The sequence below is a fragment of the Anabrus simplex genome, chromosome 7, assembly GCF_040414725.1.
Source record: "Anabrus simplex isolate iqAnaSimp1 chromosome 7, ASM4041472v1, whole genome shotgun sequence".
In the NCBI taxonomy this organism is placed as follows: domain Eukaryota; kingdom Metazoa; phylum Arthropoda; class Insecta; order Orthoptera; family Tettigoniidae; genus Anabrus; species Anabrus simplex.
In genome coordinates, this window is record NC_090271.1 from 227,550,312 (window position 1) to 227,573,148 (window position 22,837).

At 40.2% G+C, this 22,837-nt stretch overlaps 1 protein-coding gene across 3 annotated transcripts in view; it reads left to right on the forward strand.

The window, feature by feature from the left end:
* The window catches only part of sm (smooth), a 427,005-nt gene that overhangs the window by 220,508 nt on the left and 183,660 nt on the right, over positions 1 to 22,837 (forward strand). For all 3 annotated transcript variants that reach the window (XM_067151588.2, XM_067151590.2, XM_067151589.2), the window contains exon 6: positions 15,482 to 15,545. In XM_067151588.2, coding sequence (XP_067007689.1) covers positions 15,482 to 15,545 — 64 coding nt within the window. The remainder of the gene's footprint in view (positions 1 to 15,481; positions 15,546 to 22,837) is intronic.

The following is a 22,837-nucleotide window of genomic DNA, read 5'->3' on the forward strand; positions in this document are numbered from 1 at the left end:
CAATACAATGTGAGAATAGTAGCTGGCACGCATTTATCTCACTTTAGCGTAAATACTTTTATAGCAAGTTGTTATGAAGAAAAAAAAAATATATAACCTTAACATCATTCGAGTTACGAATCGCCATGAACAACGCCGTATACTATATGTGCACTTTTTCTTGAGCCCGGAGCTCCCTAGTGCTGAATCGGTAGACCTCGGTTATCTTCGACATTCATATCGGCAACCTTTGAAACACAAAGTATGAATCGCTTACAAGGTCTGTCTAGGGAGGTCAAGTCACGAATGCTACTTATGGCGCCGCCATATTGGGTCTTTAAGCGAGCGTAACCAAAGGCAAGTGTATTCGAATTTAGAGGATTTCGGTACCGTACATTGAAATAAAAACAAAATACCAACTATTTTTCATAAAGAATTTAACTAGGCATCTACTGGTCATGTATATATAACTGTATAACACTTAAATGATACGAATACATTCACAGCTATTTGAATAGGAAGATAATTAACAGAGCCTGAAATTTTTATTTTAGAAACAAGAATCAACAGAAAATCTTATGTTCTTCTCTTTTACTTCCTTACAACTTGGTCTTACTGTGTTTCCTATTAATATCATCTGTCAAATACGTAATCTTATTGAAGAAACATAGAAATCTGTACAATACCTGTGTCATATTATGATTACCGGTACATGAAATACTGAACTTGAAGTACTGTATTTAAAGAACTAAACGACGGTTGTAATAAATTACCTTCAGCGTTTTATTAAGAAAGTAATTTCCGATACTGCGTTTCTAAAAGGTTGACAAACACTGAATGCCCCTTGAGTTGAGTGCATTAAATTATGTATGGTAACTGTTGTTAACCATTCATGTGGTATTTCTTTGGGTTCTAAGGCAAAAATATTCTGCACATATGCAACAAGAGTGATGTTCTTAGCTACTCTTAACTACTTTATTGATAACCTATGCAGCTATACAGTACAAAGTGGCGGTGGTGATTATTGTTTTAAGAGGAAGTACAACTGGACAACCATCCTCTATAAACACTAATCACAAGAAAACAAATGGAAGGGGACCAACACTTCGAAAAATGAAGGTATCAGCAAAAGAAAGATGAAGGCCACAAAGTGCGTGGAAATGAAAAACTTCCTAGGCCTCGAATGCACTAATGCCGTCGCGGTCGGAAAAGAACAAGTGTTGACCAGGGGAGGTCGGTTGGGCTAAAATACTGAAAGCAATGTCAAGACTCAGCTAAGGGCCTCGTAGTCACAACCCAAAATAGATTTCCCCCCGTGGGTGGGGGCAATAGAACAACACCCACGGTAACCCCTGCCTGTCATAAGAGGCGACTGAAAGGGGCGTCAGGCGCTCCTAAATAGGGAGCGTAGGTTGGCGACCACGGGGCACTTAGCTGAGTCTTAATATTCGTGCAGTTGGCCGTGCGCGTAGAGGCGCGCGGCTGTGAGCTTGCATCCGGGAGATAGTAGGTTCGAATCCCACTATCGGCAGCCCTGAATATGGTTTTCCGTGGTTTCCCATTTTCACACCAGGCAAATGCTGGGGCTGTACCTTAATTAAGGCCACGGCCGCTTCCTTCCAACTCCTAGGCCTTTCCTATCCCATCGTCGCCATAAGACCTATCTGTGTCGGTGCGACGTAAAAGCCCCTAGCAAAAAAATATTCGTGCATATAATAATAATAATAATAATAATAATAATAATAATAATAATAATAATAATAAAGAAAATTAAAGCCATTGGTAGACACGATTCCATAAGAAATAGAAATTCAGTCACTATTAAGTTGAGTTAAGCTAGGTTAGGCTATTTTAGGGATTACATTAGGATATTATGTTAGGCTACGGTACATTAAATTAGAGTAGTTGGTTAGTGCGAGTGAAGCGAGTGTTGTGATCTGTAAGTATTTGTCCAGCCATTTAATGTACTCTATAGAGCATTTAAGATGAATGAAATTTAGCTGTAAATAATAACTACAGTGCAGTATAAGACTGCTATTATCAATGAAATTGTTGTAATGATGGCCAGCTGGACATAAATTGTTGGTTTGAAGTTATAGGCCTATTGTTTGTTGTGATTATAATTGGTAAATGATCAGGAACAAGCATTTCAAATATCTGTGAAACATTTCTACGTTGCATGTAGGGTTAGAATGATACTGTCTGTAGTTTACATGGAAAGGAATGGAATGAAATGGCGTTTGGCTTTTAGTGCCAGGAGCGTCTGAGGACAAATTCGACTCGCCAAGTGCAGGTCTTTTGATCTGACTCCCGTAGGCGACCTGCGCGTCGTGATGAGGATGAAATGAAGATGAAGAAGACACATACACCCAGCCCCCGTGCCAGCGAAATTGTCCAATTATGGTTAAAATTCCTGAACCTGCCGGGAATCGAACCTGGGACCCCTGTGACCAAAGACCAGCACACTAGCCATTTAGCCATGGAGCCGGACACATGAAAAGGAAATTTTCATAAACATCAATACTACTATTACACATTTCCTGTTACTTTTCTTGCTTGTTTTGAAAGACAATTATCTTTCTTTGGGAGGTTTCCTATTATATGTCAAAGACTTGGTTGGATTAGGGGCGTTGAAAATTGTTGGGATGGAATTCCACTTGAGTAGTTTCCGTCCATCTGCCATTTTTAGTTCAAATTGCGATTCTTCAAATTGATGCTAGAAAAAAAAATACATAATAAGACCTATAAATATAAAACATTGTTCATATACACATACTGTTATTCAGGAATAAGACGAATGTATAACTACACTAAATTCGCACAAGAAGCAATTATCTGTAGGTTGCCATTTGTCACGCCAACAGTTTTGTACCCACTGAGCTCTCCATCGCTTATCTCTAGGGAAGCGAAACACTCTAATAGGGAACATGCATGATCCGGGGTTTTAATTAAAAATATGCTAATCTGATTCAAAATTGCATGCAGAATTCAAAAATGTGATCAGAATGTACAAATAATAACTCCAAACATGATAAAAATCTACGAAAATGTCACGTCACGCAAGTACGCGATCTCATTGGTCTGACGTCATCGTACAGGTTGACTGAATTAGCACATAGTGTGCTGTGAGAAGCACGATACACTTCGCGTATTTCTACTTTACGTTAGTGTCTAGTATGGTTAAATTCGAGGTCTATACATTGGATAATAATCTGAGTGGTATATTTTAGACGTAAAATGAATCCTGCGCAAACAGTGAGGCAGAAAACTTATAAATGGTGTAGAGTTCCGATGTGCAATAGCACATCGCATACCATACCAAACAAATTGTTTATAAACGTTCGAAAGACGCTAAAACTAGGGAGAAATGGATTTTGGCGAGCTGGAGAAATGCTGGTGATATATCGGAAAAGTCTACAGTTTATTTTTTTTGAAGATTTTAACGTAAGATGAATTTGTTTGAATTTTTAAATCACTTTTCCATGTCAGCTGTTCTAGTGGTAAAACTTTAAATTTTAATGTATGATGCTTTATTTAAATGCTTCAGTTACATCTTGGAATATGAGATAATGGGTTTTGAACCCCACTGCCGGCAGCCCTGAAGATGGTTTTCCGTGCTTTCCCATTTTCACACCAGGCAAATGCTGAGGCTGTACCTAAGGCCACGGCCGCTTTGTTCCCATTCCTTTCCTGTCCCATCGTCGCCATAAGACCTATATGTGACGGTGTGACGTAAAGCAAACAGCAAAAAAAAAAAAAAAAAAAAAGTAAAAGTCACAGCACCCAAAGACATTCCTGTATTGAGCGACTAAAATGTCACCAGGACACTTTTCTTTCCTGATATGCTCAGCTTGTTAAAAGCCAAATGTAATTAATGTTACTGGCTTCACGCCCCGCTAACTACTTCTACGATTTTCGGAGACGCCGATGTGCAGGAATTTAGTCCTGCAGGAGTTATTTTACGTGCCAGTAAATCTACCGACACGACGCTGACGTATTTGAGCACCTTCAACTACCACCGGACTGAACCAGGATCGAACCTGCCAAGTTGGGGTCAGAAGGCCAGCACCTCAACAGTCTGAACCACTCAGCCCGACTTGTGAAAACTAGATTAAGTCATATTTATCTTTATCATGTTTAACTTTTTCCCTCCACAAAGATATTTAATTCTCTTTCATGGGCTCCGGAAGTGGGTAGGCCAGTTGTCCCAACCATAAATATATATTTTTTTGGGAATGATGGATTATAGCCCTATAGTACTATGATCTTTCTTTCTTTCCTTCTTTCTTAATCAGTTTATCCTTCAGGGTTGGTTTTCTCTCGGACTCAGCGAGGGATTTCACCTCTACCACTTCAAGGGCAATGTCCTGGAACGTGAGACTTTGAGTATGGTGATGAAACTGGTGAGGAGGGCCATTACCTCGCCCAGGCGGCCTCACCTGTTATGCTCAACAGGGGCCTTGTTGGAGGATGGGAGGATTGGAAGGGATAGACAAGGAAGAGGGAAGGAAACGGCCGTGGCCTTAGGTGCCTGGAGGAGAAGTAGGAAAATACGAAAAACCACTTCGAGGATGGCTGAGGTGGGATTCGAAACCCTTCTACTCAGTTGACCTCCCGAGGCTGAGTAGACCCCGTTCCAGCCCTCGTACTATTTGTTTTCAACTTTCATGGTAGAGCCGGGAATCGAAACCGGGCCTCAGGGAGTGGCACACATTAACCACTACACCACAGAAGCGGACTAGTACTATAATGCTACCTATATGTTTATGTTAGTGCTGAAATCCGATTTCTTACTTTACTAATGCTGAAAGCCCGAAAATGTAATGTTATTCTTTAATAGGGGAATCAGTCCAGAAGGAAATGTTGAAAGTGATGTGATATCTATCCAGGTTCGTTGTTATCCTAATACTATGGGTTACAGTACATTGCACGTATATAAAAGACGCCACTTACAAACTTGCTTGTTATCCGTGAATTTTTGCGGCCACAAAAGTCACTATTTTTCAAGAATGATGACATTTACACATGATAGATTGTCTGATTGTGCTGTTTTGAACCTTTCTTCTGTCATTTTGAAGTTAATCGCGATCATGAATAATAAACAATCGGCTTTTAGCAACGGCTGATGCACAACGGCTGGTAGAGCTCCATGCGGTACTGGATCGTGACGTCACAGCGCGCCGCTTACGTCAGAGGCCGTTTCACTCGCCTTGAGGAAAGGCACTATTAAATATGTTTTTAATGGTAGAAAACAAGGCAACATACCACAATGTAATACGTTTACGTACTATTTCATTGGTGTACTTTTCAAAAAAAATATTTTTGAAAATTATGCATGTTCCCAATTCCGTCAGTTGTCTTCTTTTGACAATTTGGTGCTGCGCAGTATCCCGTTTTTATTCAAAATACAAGTAATAACTCACATCAATACATTGGGCACGCCCACATAACAACGATATATGAGACCCAATATGGCCGCCACCGCAAAGGATTGTGGTAGCGTGACCAGACCTCCCTAGACAGACCTTGATCGCTTATTCATCGCTGTGCGACATCTGGCGTACACTTTGCAAACTAGTACTGTTTACACAGCAACGCCAAACTATATAATTCATGCTAGTAACAAGATTCGCATTGAGAAATGTTATATAATGTCAAATAATGTATGTGTGACAATTGTTGACGTAAGATAATAAATGTTTAGAAAATTCATATCGATCGATCATATTATCGATTCAATTCAGATTTCATTTCCATCCAGTTGGCAGCCTAACCGGAACTGGCAGCACTCCCTTCTTGCTCCTCACCCCGTAAAAATCGGGCTCAAGAAAAAGTGCGCGTATAGTACCTTTACTCCATATGTGCGTCGCGGATAGATTTGGAATGGAACCCACGCTTTTGACACGCATTTTAATGATTAGGAAATGTGTACTATCACCTCTAGTACCCTACCGACTACCATTTACAAGGTAAAAAAACGTTAGACTATTGGGACTCGAACGCACGAAAAACTTCTTAACAGCAAACTTTGATGCCCTAACGACCACGGCTACCCATGAAGCTTGCGGTTGACTGCTTGTGTACTACTGATATACTCAGTAGAAACAACTTACTAGCTTGGGAAATTTTTAAAAATTCTGTGATAGCTGGAAAGGAAGAACGACATACTTTATAAATATATACATAAATTACATTGTAACAACTTGATTTCGCACAGCATCATGCAGATGTAGATTCATCTTCATGAGTAGCCATCTTGATTCTTGACAGCAGCGTCCCCGATAAGAGCGAAGTCCCAGATAAGAGCGTTAACAGCCTCTCCAACTTCGTCATAGCTATACTCGAGAATACTTTCCCAGATTGCACATAAACGAAAGTCGTACGCGGTTTCAACCGAACTTCCAGATAAATGTCTAAACTGCCAAATAAATTTATACCGCACTTTTATCTGGCTGTCGTAGTACAGGCCCTTAACACAGGAATAAAGTAGGCAAACTCCCGTCTCTACTCATTACCGCTCTGTGATCAACCCAGGTTCTCTCAACACCATCGCTACCACTGTTGCTCCTAAGCAATATGTATTTCAAGGACACCTTACCAGTTTATATTTAGACTTGTCCCTTGAACCCCATTGTTGCTATAAAGCTACAGGTATGTGTTTTCATAAAATGACTACAGATGCCAGTTACAGCACTGATCTAGGTGGCAGTGTGTGTGTTTAGTATGTGAAGCGAATCAGCTGGCTGTGATCTAGTACCGCTAGTGTTACAAAATCACGTTTCAGAACAATTAATGGTGAAGAGAACCCTTAACGCTAATTTTCCTTCCCCTTAAAACATTTGCCCACCTGTCTTCCACAACTTCTGCCCTTCCTACGCAAGTACTTGCATGTTTCCCAGCTTCAGAGACGTCTGGGGATCAAGGTTTCAGCACGACCACACCGTTAGTACTCAATTTTTCATTTTTAAAAATCCTAATCAAATTGTGTTCAGTATGAGAGTTATGCCAAATAAGTTTACTTATTCAGCAGTTTCTTTTGCTATGCACCTAAAACGTTTTGACAGGATTGGAACCCTACCTAGCATGAAGTACTCTACAGACTAGGGCCATCCTGTAGTATCTTACAACCCGCGGTGTGACTTGCTAGTACGTTTTTCTTACACGTAAGGGCAGGATGGTAGGAGACTTCTATTTACGTCGTCCTAATGTTGTGACATTAATGATGTTAAATTAAAAGTTGATGGCATCTCGGTCGTGCGTAGATCAGCGTTGTTTGGACCGTGAAAATGTAACGTTACTAATGAGGAAGTAGCTGTGTTGGCACTAAACGACATTCCTGGCCGGATGCAATGTTGGCCGGGCTCCTCCCCGGTCGGGGTGTGTGCTGTTTTCTTATAGTATTTCACTGTATATAAGAAGGCTACTAGATAGTATCGTGCTGTATGCGTAAAACGAACTTGTTTTTTCAGTCTTGCTTGTACATGTGGTTTTTTCTTTGAACCAGCAACTATATTGTTACATTATAGGCTGGTGCTATTACCGGTAATTCTCTTACGTCTGCGATGTGGCGTGCTTGAAACGCGTTTTGCGTTTTCTGGTTTTGTGCACTTCTTTAATTTGGCTACTTTACGAAGTACAAACATATAGGAAAAATGCATTGAGGTATGAAAACTCAACTAATTTAAGAAAACCACGAAGCAGGTTATCAAGATTTTGAACATTGTCGTTCATTGTGTGACATATCAGTACCGTGCAAACCTTTCTCGAGCCGTGAGGCATGCTTGAAAACAACTAGGCATATTCAGCACCAAAGAATTCAACTTATGTGGATCCGTTTCTTACATACCATTTTGGTAATTGCTGAATGTTAGCAGGAGCGTTGGGTTATTGGGCGTTTCCTCTCCAGTTCACGCCATTCTTGTTAAGCACAGCTCATGACCGCGGAACATATTGGTCACACCATTTGATGTATGCAATGCATATCAAGGAATTGCTCGGCAAATGAATCTTCACAAATTCTGCCTTTTTAGTTAATGTACATATTGTAAACTATGTAAATATCACCTAAAACAGAACTTTGTAAGAAGGATAAAACCACTGTATTGAGTTTAAGTTTAGTATTAAGTTTAGTATTAAGTTGCAATGTTAATAGATTTAAGACTTGACCTTAAGATTAGTATTAGGCTGAAGATGCCCAAGAAACTAGGGCGAAACGTGTCCGTAACTAGTATTTATAATTCATGTAGAATTTAATCACTACAAAATATAATTTTATTGAATAGGTGGACACAGTAACTTTATTCAAGAAAGAATTTTACTTATTGTATCTTCAATACGGAACAAAATGAGATTAGTTACTTGTAACCCTCTCCATTCTCTAGAGTTAGGCCCTTTGGCACATTAACATAAACTAATATAGGTAAAATGTCGAATTCGTCGTAGGACGAGATAAAGCTCATTTTAAGCCTCACGATGAGAAGAGCAAAACTCGGTGAGGCCCTGCCGGGCACCGGAAACAATTTTTTAATGGCCTAGAAGTAAGAGAGATATTGGCAGAACACTACCCCGCTCTTCCCCCTGTGGGTGGGGGCAGTAGAGTAACACCCACGGTATCCCCTGCCTGTCGTAAGAGGCGACTAATAGGGGCCTCAGGGGCTCTGAACTTTGGAGCGTGGGTTGGCGACCACGGGGCCCTCGGCTGAGTCCTGGCATTGCTTCCACTTACTTGTGCCAGGCTCCTCACTTTCATCTATCCTATCCGACCTCTCTTGGTCAATTGTTCTTTTCCGACCCCGACGCTATTAGGTTTGCGAGGGCTAGGGAGTTTTTTCATTTTCACGCCCTTCGTGGCCCTTGTCTTTCTTTGACCGATATCTTCATTTTTCGAAGTGTTGGATCCCTTCCATTTTTTCCCTCTGATTAGTGTTATATAGAGGATGGTTGCCCAGTTGTACTTCCTCTTAAAACAATCACCACCACCACCACCACTACCCCGCTCTAGGAATCGGATGAAGAAATGACCCGTCGTAACCATGGCAGTGTCAGCTCAAGGATTCTGTAGTAGAATACAGGCCTGTTCGAAGTAGGCACGTGCGTAAATGTAGGCTAGGCCAAGGGGAGATTCTGCTACGTGGCATATAAAAATAATCTAAAATAGGGTCGAATCCATAGGTTTGGGGGTCGCTGAGATGAATAGTGACACTCCAGATGTAGTCAGTCAAAGTTCAGCCGCATCGGCACGAGGGTGACAAGGGTGAAAAAGTAAATATCCAAAATAACTGAGGAAAAAATCTACACATAAAACTTGAAATTAAACACTTAACAATAACATAGAACAGGCAGTAAAGGAAATCAAAGAGAAATTTGGAAAGGGAATCACAGTCCAAGGAGAGGAAATCAAAACCTTGAGATTTGCCGATGATATTGTTATTCTATCTGAGACTTCAGATGATCTCGAGAAGTTGCTGAATGGTATGGATGAAGTCTTGGGTAAGGAGTACAAGATGAAAATAAATAAGTCCAAAACAAAAGTAATGCAGTGCAGTCGAACGAAGGCAGGTGATGTAGGAAATATTAGATTAGGAAACGAAGTCTTCAAGGAAGTAGATGAATATTGTTACTTGGGTAGTAAAGTAACTAACGATGGCAGAAGTAAGGAGGACATAAAATGCAGACTAGCACAAGCAAGGAAGCGCTTTCTTAAGAAAAGAAATTTGCTCACTTCAAACATTGATATGGGAATTAGAAAGATGTTTTTGAAGACTTTCGTGTGGAGCGTGGCATTGTATGGAAGTGAAACATGGACGATAACTAGCTCAGAAAGAAAGAGAATAGAAGCTTTTGAAATGTGGTGTTACAGAAGAATGCTGAAGGTGAGATGGATAGATCGAATCACGAATGAAGAGATACTGAATCGAATTGGTGAGAGGAGATCGATTTGGCTAAATTTGACGAGAAGACACCCAGGACTTGTTCAGTTGGTTTTTGAAGGAAGTGTAGGTGGAAAGAACGGTAGGGGTAGACCACGGTATGAATATGACAAACAGATTAGAGCAGATGTAGGATGCAATAGTTACGTAGAAATGAAAAGGTTGGCACAGGATAGGGTGGCATGGAGGGCTGCATCAAACCAGTCTATGGACTGATGACTCAAACAACAACAACAACAACTCTTAAACTACACAATAGTTCTTAAAATATCAGTTAACGTCACAATGAATAAATTACAAAAATTTGCTTCATACGTAATTAACAGGTAGTAAAATATTTAAAAGTAAACAATCGATTAAAGTGCTCGGGCAGCGCCAGGTAATCAGCTAGTGAATAATAAAATACGGCAGGGGTAAGCTACTGTGACCAGCATAGTGAAAAGATTATTTCTTTCAAGATAGATACCAATCCAATGCTCACAATAACACAATGCCTTCTGTTTCAGCGGATGATGAATACGTCGAAATTTTATGGAGAGGTAAAAGATTTAATACCAAATGTAAAAGGTGACGAGAATATACTTCTGATGGGAGACAGTGGTAGGTTAGTTCAGAATCAGTGAATAACTCCGGTTGTGTTGATGAATGCCACAAGTACAAGAATACAAAAAATTAGGGGACCAGAAAAGAATACATGCGATTTAAGAATGAAGTCGTGAGAAAATGTGGGGCAGCTAGGCAGTACAAAATGAAAATAAATAAGCTTATAACTAAAGTATTGGTGTGCAGTCAAACGAAGTCAGGTGATGCAGGACATATTAGACTATGAAATGAAGTATTAAAGGAAGTAGATGAATATGGTTACTTGGGGAGTAAAATAACTAGAGTACCGGGCGAGTTGGCCGAGTGGTAGGGGCGCACAGCTGTGAGCCTCCATTCGGGAGATAGTGCGAGCCCCACTGTCGGCAGCCCTGAAGATCGTTTTTCGTGGTTTCCCCATTTTCACGCCAGGCAAATGATGGTACTGTACCACGGCCGCTTCCTTCCCATTCCTAGGCCTTTTCTATCCCATCGGCGCCATTCCCGCCAATATTCAGACAGGCTGTTCATACTCGGCACGGCCAGGCCGTGCGGTTAGGGGCGCGCAGCTGTTAGCTTGCATCCGGGAGGTAACTGGTTCGAACACCCCTGTCGACTGCCCTGGAGATGGGTTTTCCGTCGTCTCCTGTTTTCATACCTCCGTAAAGGAGGCCAGGGCCGCTTCCGTTCCACTCCTAGCCCTTTTCCTATCCCATCGTCGCCATAAGACCTATCTGTGTCGGTGCGACGTAAAGAAAATTTTTAAAAAAACTCGTTATACGGTAGTAATCCCATCTATCGGAGATAAGTTGCAACAGGAACACACAGCACATCCCAACAAACAATAGTCAGTGTAATGTTATTGTTGATCAATGTTATAAGTAGGGCCCGGATTTTTATGTGGCATAAACCATCACTTTAGGTTTCTTGTATTCTTAAAATAGGTTATTTTAGGTTTTTCCTCCAGAATAAATACAGGCAGCAATAATTTTCTGTTTTCTTAGTTCTGTAAAATTTGTTTCAGCAGGTCATAGGGTTAATTTTCCTGAATACGTTTCTCTCTGTAAAACTGAATTGATGACTTTCATATCTTCAAAACCAGGATTGCGCTGAAGAATCTTCTGCAGCTTCAGAGAACGTGCCACTCCCAATGGCAGGTATTTCTCTTCTGGAAACGTTGCCAATGATATCCAGGGAATCTTTGAGTGGCAAGGTTGCACTTTCCAACTGGAGAATAGCTTCTGGTATAAAAGAAAAAGGTCCTAATATATGCTAGGGAAGCGACGACGGTCGGGCACTCGAGCATTCTCTTGGCCTTGGCGATGCAGGAAGCTTCTGTCTCATCCAAGTCATTGATGAGATTTTTAATTCCTTCTAGGTGCTCAGCATAGTAAATAGCAGCAGACAGCCAAGTTTCGCAGCGGGTAGTAAGTATCGGCTCAGGTGGAAGAGGTGTTGCCGGTAGTTTCTCTTTGAACAACTGTATACTGTACGTATTAGGTCTTTTAGGAAAACTTTCTTCACTGAAGAAACCACGCTGTTCACGTCACTGAAGTTGCTTCTAATCTCCTCCGCAAATTGGTGCAGGCCGTGGGCCAAGCACGTAACGTGTAGCATGCTTGGGTAGAAGGACTGTAGAACCTGCCCGTCTTCAACATGTAGGCAACACTGTCACTGACAAAAGAAACTTACTATCTTGATTCTCTGCTGCCCACAATATGCGTAAGGCATCCCTCACTGTGCAGGCTATTGTGCTGTTGTTAGTTTCTTTACAAAGAATTAGATGAGGTTTACCCGATCCATTTTGATCCAGCTTACCTACTACCATTTTCGCAATGAAGCGACTGCAACTGTCAGATGTTTCATCGACAGAACACCAAATATAGTGATCGCCTGTATCTTCTCTTATTTCATCTAATTTCTCCTGGTAAACAGGATGTTCTTCCTTAAAGTGGATTCATTAGATATACTGCAGCCACTGATGTCTCCCAAGAATCTTTTCATGGTCAGGTTACTTAGCCCGTTCCATGGGACGTTCGCAGACAGCAACGCCTGACATAGGCAAAAGTTAAACTTATCTTCAGGCCTGCCAAGTGTGGAAGAAATAAACGTTTGCTTACTGTAGCTTATTTCTCCTCGCTACAATAGCCATGTGAGCAGCTGAAGATTTATCCTGCTCAAGATAGGATTTCTGCTCACATTTAACCTGAAATGAAGAATTCAAATTCTAAGTACTCTTGAGTAAGCGAGCTAGGGTATTGCAATGCAGGTTTTAGGTCGGTTACAGGAAACTTACTTCTTTAGAGCATGCCTGGCAGAAGACTACTTAACCATCCGTATTGAAGGGTCCACCTGTAGCAATCCATTTTCTCAATAAGTGCGATTTAGGCATTGTTTCACTATACAACAATTACGGTTAGAAACTATTGCAGGAACCATTCACCACACACTCTGCCGGCTGTACTTTCTGTGGACGACTGGAGGCGAAACGGTTTACGTTCCTCCTGACCTATCAGGTGCATCAAGGAGCCACCAGATGTCACATGTGTAGTAGGAAGCATGGGGCGTACTGCATTTAAGGTAGTAACCTGAACTATCTCCGTCCTGCTGCTTGTAATCGCGGTGGGAATAATTTTACAATGCATTTCAATGGGGAAACAACATTCTTTATTTGATAAAGGTAAAACAATTTAGGTGACAACCCCTCATTTAGGTTTTTTTAGGTGCAATGAAATTCACATATTCTGCTCCAGAAAGAGTGAAACAAACAAATATATTGAAATTTGTGAATTAAATAGCGAGGAAGTAAATAGGTTAAAACCTAAAAATCCGGGCCCTAGTTATAAGCCTTCTGTATTGTAGGCCTCACATTTAGTTTTCTTTCGACTCTGATATTGGGGCGTATTACGAAAGTATTCATAGCGTAGACTGTAGTTCCTTATTCCCCGACTATGCATACCGATTTTCATTAAATTCTGTTCACCCATTTTCTCGTGACTCGGCGCTGATAAGGACTTGGCAACAAAAAAAATCAAAATTCATGAATGTCTGTTATCATAGCCGGTACGGTAAAAAATGTATAAGCCATTGTGCGGAGTTTCTTTTTGCCCGGTGCCTTTAGTTCAGTTTATAGGAGAGTTTATTTTCTCTTAATTTGTACCAATTGTGTCTGCATGAACGACTACTAAAGCGGTGAAAGTCACGTGTATATTTTTTTTTGTGTGTGTGTGAAAACTGAAGTCAGTCAGTCCAGCCATTCTATCCGGTCGATTTCCTTCATTTTTTTTTTTTTAGCTAAAAGGTATTCATGCGCAGATTTGTCATCAGGTACTATAAATCACTTAACTTCCGCCTTCCTCAAATTTTAACGATTGAAGTGGGTTGATTCTGGGGAAAGTTATGAGTGCACATTCAAGGTGGCGTCTCATTTCTTCAGCATTTTTCTCATTGAAGTAATATCTTTCATTCTAATTGAGGTACGCAGTTCGTCGTTTTGGTCTAAAACACTCGGTGGGTCAAGCGCTTTCTTTTGATGTAATAACTATTTAAATTGGTAGATTCTGAGAATAGTTAAGAGTACATTTGTCTCCATGAAGATGATCTTTGAAGGACTTTTTAACAGTTCGGCACGTAGTGTTGTCCAAGGGACGTTTAATTCAATTTCTTTGTGTGATGTATATTAAAGTGTTTTGTCGACATAATATTACATTCTAATACCACAGCAGATCATGCGATTTATTTCATTAACTCAAAACTTTGCAAATACTGTAATTCGTAAGGATAGTAACGAACAACACCATACTTTGTACATTGCGGGCGGAGCTAGCGGGAAACTGCTAGTATAATGTTATATAGTACCCCTACGGAATTTCGGTTCTTGTACCCCACCTGCTTAGTAATCATTTGTGATTGACGGGTTAAATGAATATCGCGGTTGAGTACCATATATTATCTAATATATATCATTTTCTGAAGCCTTTGGCATATCTCTTATGTATGCTAAGTTGTGAGAGTGACTGTATATTTTAACGACTTCATTGATAGTGAGTGTTTCACGATATTCAGTTCTCCAGCGTCATAAGTGGAATAATGCTAATTTAGGACGCAGACGAGAGAAACTTGTAAATTACATTCTGGAATCAAATTCGGAGTTCCAGTAAGGTTATTAACCTCACATGTCTGTGAAGACCACTGTGAAGTAGTTCGAAATTACTATTTTTACCATCATAATTTGGACATAAATACTTATTCCTGGTGGACAAACATTCCCATGTGCAATGATTGAACATCTTAGATTATTTAGCTTATTAGTTACTAGTTTATAGTCTCCGTGGCTCAGGCGGCAGCGCGCCGGTCTCTTAACACTGGGTTCCGTGGTTCAAATCCCGGTCACTCTATGCGAGATTTGTCCTGGACAAAGCGGAGGCGGGGCAGGTTTTTTCCGGGTACTCCAGTTTTCTTTCCTTGTATTTCATTCCAGCACCACTCTCCAATATCATTTCATTTCATCCGTCAGTCATTAATGATTGTCCTAGAGGAGTGCGACAGGCTTCGTCAGCTGGCACAATTCCTATCCTCGCCGCTAGATGGGGCTTGATTCCATTCGTGACTCGGTCGAATGTCTGGAAACAGGCCATGGATGTTCTTTAGTTACTGGTATATACTTCTCGGTTATTTTTTTTTCACTGTAGTATTTTAAGGCTGCCACTCAAAGCTTTCGGAAGGAAAAAATCGGAAACTACTCAGGTGACATAATTGATATCTAGGTACAACGTACATTGTAGATTCAATCCTGATTTTGGTCTCTTTTTTTTTTTGGTCAAGAAGAGTTCAAATATCATGTTAGTCCCTGTTCTGTTGCCTAAATTGCTAGTATTCGACAAAGGTTGTATTATTATTATTATTATTATTATTATTATTATTATTATTATTATTATTATTATTATTATTATTATTTCATAATTTGTCTATTTAACAATTTGTTTTTGTTCCAGCCTACTAAGCTGAATGTGTACAAGAACGACGCAGAGAGCTGGGATTATACCAACCCCAGCGCCGGTAAGTTTCCTTGTAACATTTTACTTTAAGAAATAGGTTATTCATAGCCTTTGTGGCATTAGTTCGAAGAGTCTTGCCGAACACTAATATTTTTACATATGATATAGTACTGTTGTATGTTGGTAATTTCTGCAGACTTCTCGTGGGATATTTGGTATGTTGTATCTGCATTAGTTCCTGTGTTTCAGTCTCTCCCTAAATAAGAAGTTTTGTGAATCGTTCTTGATAGATGGCACATTGTTTGCTCCGCGTTGCACTCAATGGCCAGAGGTATCCCTAATTTACCACACCACAGTGACCGGTTTATTATACTCTCTAGTAGCCACCTTCGGCCGAAGTTTTGTCATCAGAATGGCTTTTAAAGCCTCGGTCACTTACACGGGGACTCATGGTAGGCACGCAGTTGTTACGTGTGAACCAGAATTATTGTAGGTTCCGAATCTAGGTTGAGGCGAAAATACTATAAGGAATTATTTTTGATCAGCAGGTTTCTTAATCATTTATCGGTTTTCTTTTTATGACTGTATTCCAAGAAACAAGATTTTCTATCAATTAGCGTTATATTGAATTTTTTATTTATATGATCTGGCTGTTACCTCATGTTTTGTCTTGCTCTTGCCTAAATGCGCTTTACGTCTTTCTCAGTTCATTTTTATTAATAAATTGAGGATATCCTTTGCATATGGCAGTGGTTTCAACTTAACGTCTTTAGGTGAATGTTTAGAGAGAAAAGGGATTTGCGGTCTTTCCCCAAAGACTTGGAACTAATAATTATTGTGGAATAATTCGCGAACAAGCTGCTTAAGTAGCATATTTATGAAATTCAAATTCCTACGATCATTACAGCTCATGATGTGCCATGCTGAACACAGTGTTTTATTGTAGACACATGGTATATCATTGTGAGCGAGCATACAGTCGGAACCGTTTATTTCGACATTGCGTTTAACTGTGTATCGGATATAACTGCGAAAAGTAACGGCCCTGTCTAAATCCTATATATTAGTAGTCGTAGTAGTAGTAGTATATTTGCCTTTATTTGTAGTGTATTCAAAAAGTTCTTTAGTACGACTCGCTTATTTCGAAATATCATATAAAACGACGTATTTGGATCACATTTTTGGATAAATAAATAGACTAATACATACAGTGTTGATTTTTGTTTGTTACGTATTTGGTGATTGTTGGCAACAATGTAAAGTTATTATTGTAAATTGTAAGTCTGTCTATTTAATAGTTGAGGGAAAGCATAGCTCCGAAAATCTTGCTAAAGGAAAGGATTTAATATTGAAGAAATATCACACACATATGGCGATTAGAAAATGGGTAAACAAATGCCATCATCGGAAGGGAATTGGGTGTATTGCATTGAATGTTTTTTACAATTTGAAAAGACAGAGTGAAAATTTAGTCTCTTTTCGATTGAAGAATCTTTTCTTTAATGGTTTTACCAACACTGAACAAATAATGTGCCGATCAATGGACCTACTCTTCAAGCGAAAGCCAATGAAATTCCTCGTGGTCCCACTCCACTAATAAGCCTACCGTCTTGAAAAATAAAATACTTTTACGTTTTTTAACATAAAATGTACAAATATGACATTGTTAGCAAGATACTTTTACGTTTTTTTTTTAACATAAAATGTACAAATATGACATTGTTAGCAAGATATAAAGAATCGGTTTATGTGACTGTCACCTCTAACGACCGTTGATGTGTGGTCCCTTTGGGGTCGTTATAACCGCTTTCGGCTGTACTTAAAAATGTACCAGCGCATTCACTGCAACTGAGTGGGCGTTTTATTTTATTTTATTTATTTATTTTTTTTTTTTTTAGTGAGAGTGAGCGTGTGTTTACTATGGTTAGCGTTTACACTAAACATTGTACCAGAGCTGTCTTATGTAATGGCTCTTGAGTACAGCCACATCCACTGGCAGTCTAGACAGGATCTTGTAGTCAACAAGGGACTTCCTTCCCCAGTCTCTTCCTGTTGCGTCTCTGTCTGTCCAATCCTTTTTTGCCGCCATCCTCCCCACTAAGCTATCTATGGTAGATTAAACTTCCAGGTGGTATAATTATATTAAAGGTGGAGGTTTGTTGATTGACGACACGGGAATTAACTGAGCTCTGATAGCTTCTTCTTAGCTGCCTGAAAAGTCCTCGCATTGCCAGAATACGTGGTGTGGAGGAGTCCTAGTCTACAGAGAAGCACCCATGACGAATTTTTATTTTGTCTTGTCCGTTACAAGCCCTGTGGTTCCGCAAGTGAACAGCACGGTGTATTTCAGTAACTGACTCCGCACATTCACGTACATCGGGCCTGTGGAGGCGGTAAGAATGGTAGGGATAAACAAAGATACGTATATGACAAGCAGATTAGATTAGGAGGCAGAAGTTACATGGAAATGAAAAGGTTAGCACATGATAGGGTGGGATGGAGAGCTGCATCAGACCAGTCTGTGAACTGATGACCAAAACAAGAAATATGAGACTGGTTTTTAAAAGTAAAATGTTTACACAGATGGAGGGATTGGTGGAAAAGATTTACCTACATGATCTTCAGCGATCAGGAAATTTTGAAATGCACTTGCAGGCTGTTGAGCATATGCTACCCCCCCTTTTTTTTTTTTTTTTTTTTTTTTTTTTTTTTTTTTTTTTTTTTTTTTGGCTGTTGAGCATATGCTAATTTTTTTTTTTTTTTTAGGTTCAGGTCACAGTTATGCTAAATGTGCAAGAATATACTTTCGAGAAACCTTGCGATATAAAACCGATGGACCCAGACCTCTACAAAATGCAGAGTAAAGGCCATTTTATTGTACGAGGAAAGGACAGGAAATGGGCTGGTATTTGAACAGATATGTGCGTAGGCCGTCCAGAAATTAAGTATCCGTATTTCTTTTATGTTAAACTTAATTAGCCGAGGAATATGAGCATGCGCGATAGTTCTATGATGCAGCAGTCATATACCGGCCCGGAAGTAATTATAGATTATTTTTGTACGTCATTCTCTCCCTGAGGTTTTCTAGAATGTGTTTTACTCCTCCAGTATATTATCGAGATAGTAATTCGTATTTGTACGAAGTTTAGTTGAGCTATTGTGGAACATAATGTACACACATAGATCTACACATCAAGTAATTTTCTCTTATTTTAGGATTTGTATTACTTCAAGTGTTTTTATTTAAGTGTTATTATGACGTTGATTGTTTATGAACCCATTTGTAAATATTTAAATTGAAATATTGTGTCTGTAATTGTACGTTCTAGCTTAAGATTATTTTGTTTCGCCTTGAGGCGTTTCCTTCTGGCAGCCCAGATAGTCCGGGAAGTAGTTGATCCTTTCAAACAAATAAAAATAAGTTACAACGTAATGAATTTACGCGTCGCATTATAGATATGATGTACACGATTCCACCGGCACCATTCGGCCGATCGACAGCGAAAACTGTAAAAAAATCACACACACACACTTTAATCTCGGTGAATTTGGACATTTTCTTTATCACCCCTTCTGAGTTACCATGCCGATGGGTGCTGAACTTGGGGACCTTTTTTTTACCTCTAAAGATATTTTGCCACTACTTGCACCATATGTTATGAACCTGTGTGTAATTGTAAAATTGCGAAGTGTAAAGTGTTGAATTTGAGGAAAGGAACGTTAAAGACGGCACAAACACCCAGTCCCCAGGCTAGGGATATTAGTCATTTACAATTTAAAACCACTGACCCGGCTGGGAATCAAACCCGGAGCACCGGCTGACAGGCGAGCGCATTGTCCCCTACACCACGGGGCCGGCCGAACTTGGGATTTAAACGACATCCGGAGTGCCATTATTCATTTGTGCCCCCAGAAAGTAAGGAAACGGTAATTTTAATATCCTATAACCGTACACAAATTTTGCTTTAAATTATTAAGTTATATGGATCTGTCATAAGGAATAGGATTTATATATTTGCATAACGTTTTTCTCAAAATTGTCAGATCTGCACAGATTTGCAATGGGGGAAAAACTCTCTATCACTATGTTGTAATAATGTTGAAGCAAACTGTTAATGGATGAAACCTTCAAAAAAAGGAGAAAATTACTCTTTTTAACTACCAAAAGGAAGCTTTAAGCCTTTATAATTCAGCACATTTAAAGGAAATGACAGTTCCACAAGACCCGCACAGTGGAAATTGACATTTAGCACATGCACGACATGCCTTCCTCCTCCTCGCTTTCACTAGTAGTTGAATTATGTTCGCTAATTTCAGTATCACTTTCTGCGTCCGATATATCACTTAAATCTTCTTCTAACAAAGCTCTCACATCATCACTAGTGATATTATTCCAGAAATAACGTTTTAGGGCACACGAAAATTACTTTCCTTAGGGTACGTTTATTCCTCGGCTTCGCTGCTGTCACATGGATGCTCGCCCTAACATCTCGCTGCTGACTAGAGCCACGCTGCTCGCCATGGAGCTTTTACCCAGCAACAGCCCCGTGCGCACGCTGCTGGCAGATCTCAGCTGTAATCGAAAATTCAAAACAGAGGAACTGATAGTTAAGGTGGTATGTATTTTGCATAATTTGGTTATAGAAATATAGGATATGAACACTTAGACTACGAAGACGTACTTCCAAGGGCTACCCCGTCGAGGGGAAACAACACAGCTCCAGCTGATGCTTTTGAAGTGCGGAATAAATTCAGAGATTTTTTTTTTTTTTTGAGTGAGTCGCAGTTCTGTTGGCGAGTGTATCTTACAATAAGTTGGTGTACTCAATGTGAAATAAAAACTGTAAAATGCTTCGCCTGGATTTTTCAGTGCAATTCTACCGCGGGAGTTGATAGAAGAATGAAGCTACAAATGCTTCATTTCGTAATTTAATAGCGTACCTTTGAATAATGTAAAATAAGGGATTATTTAGCATCTCATTTTGACATTAGTTAGGTCTCCTAAACAAAATATGTTTACAGTTTGAAAAAATAACTGCCGAACTTTCGTTGAAAAACGAGGTATTTCATATAAATCGCCTGCTTTTAATGATAGAGGACCCCTAAATGGCAAGAAACAAAGAACAAAGTTGACGCAACCGTTCCGCATTCTTTTGCCACGTCATTCCATAGTTTGATGATGATGCTTGTTGTTTAAATTGGGCTAATCATCGGCCCCTTATGGTACGAGATGAGACGAAATCGATTAAAAATTATAATTAACCCACTGACTAGGATTAGATAAATGATTATGCTGAGAAAAATTATTATGAATTTAAAATAACTAGTGGATCTAATTCGCAATGCCTTATTTTCCTCCAAAATTAAAAAGAGTAAAACGTAATAATACTGATTAAGGCACTGACATAGAAGTAAAATAACATATTTAATTCAAATTAAAAATACACAAAGATAAACACACAGTCAATAGAAAAAATTAGTTTTCTTGCTATTTGTTTTACGTTGCACCGACACAGATAGGTCTTATGGCGACGATGGGATAGGAGAGGCCTAGGAATATGAAGGAAGCGGCCGTGGTTTCAATTAAGGTACAGCTCCAGCATTTTTCCTGGTGTGAAAATGGGAAACCACGGAAAACCATCATCAGGGCCGCCGACAGTGGGGTTCGGACCCACTGTCTCCAGGATGCAAGCTCACAGCTACACGCCCCTAATCGCACGGCCAACTCGCCCGGTAGAGTAAAAATAGTAGTTACCAATAAACCAATTAAAACACAAATGGAAACTTCACTTTAAAACAAGCCACGCTCCCTCATAAAACGTAGGAAAAGGTCTACTGGCCGCTCGTCATCTCGTCAGTCCTTTTATCACATACGAACCTCTTGGGCATGCCGCTGGTTCCAAATCGCATTGCGTTCGAAGACAGGTTCAGATACCAAGTGAGCAAGTGATCTAGTGATCCCAGAACGTGTGTATAGAGTGCGAGGAGAGGACGAGTGGGAGATCGGGTGACCTTGAAATAACCAATCACAGTCAAAGTTGCAGGATAGCCGGCGATGAGCCAGGCTCGAAAATCAAACGTGTTTGAGACCATGGATGTGGCAAGGATAGCAGCCATCAGCGCAGCTGAGCCGGGCTCCAGAGTAAAACCACCGATTGAGATCCATTGGTTTGTTTCATCATCGCCTAACATCGAGCAGCGAGGCTGGGCGATGTGCCAGCAGACAGGCTGCAGCATAAACCTACCCTTACACACATGCGTCCTAAAGACCCAAACACTGCAATTAGAGACAAAAGGAAACCTCAGCGCGTCCGCACCTGCCAAGGTCATGTAGAGGACGAAGGGAAAGAGTACAGAGAGGGTAAGCGCAGTGCAGCCAAAAGGTGAAAAATTACTTACATAAGTAAACACTCGTGGGTCCCAGGGACCCAACCCTGTAAGTTACGCGTTAAAGACATCCAAAGTGTCAGTAATTATCTAAGCAACCCCGAAAACTATGCATTCGTCAGTATTATTCGTCGTTGGTTTTTTTTGTATCATCCCCTCCGCCAGGGGTGCGGGGGTTGTCTTATCCCACGTCATTTTTTTTTTTCAGATAGTATAGTAAGTCATGTGTGCACCAATTTTAGTTGACAGCTATGCTGGAATATAACTCATACATCCATAGTGTCGGTCATTTTGGTCATCCCTTTTTTTTTTTTTTTCAACCCTTCTCAACCTCCGTTCCGACTGGGCCTGAAATATGACTTTAAGGGCATCCAAAGTGTCACTGTCTTGGGGGAGTCCTGCCCCCACAGTAGTTTCTTATTGGTTTATTTGTTTGAAAGCTATACTGGAATATACACTCGCCCATAATCTTGGTTATTTTGGATATTTTCTTTTTCACCACATCTCACCCACGTGCCGATGTGGGTGAACTTGGACTTGCGGAGTGTCACTGTTCATCTCAGTGACCCCGCAACCTTATGTTTCGAACTATTTTCGATTATTTTTATATTTGTCACCCCCTTCTTACCACAACCCGTATGGGTGGCTTACCCCACAGTGATTTTTCTGAGTCACTCATATGTGTAGCAGAATCTTTCCTTTACTTAGCCTACATTTACGCACGTGCCTACTTCGAACACCAGGCCTGTATTCTACGGCAGAATCCTTGAACTGGCGTTGCCATGGTTACTGCTGGTAATTTCTTCATCCATTTCCTAGAGCGGGGAAGTGACGCCAGTATCTCCAAAACTGTTCGTGTTAGACCCTTAAAACCATCGTTTTCGGGCCCCGTAGAGCTTTAGCTAGTTTTGTACACGTCATGAGGCTCAAAATGAGCTTGGTCTCCTCCTTGTACGGCAGATTTAA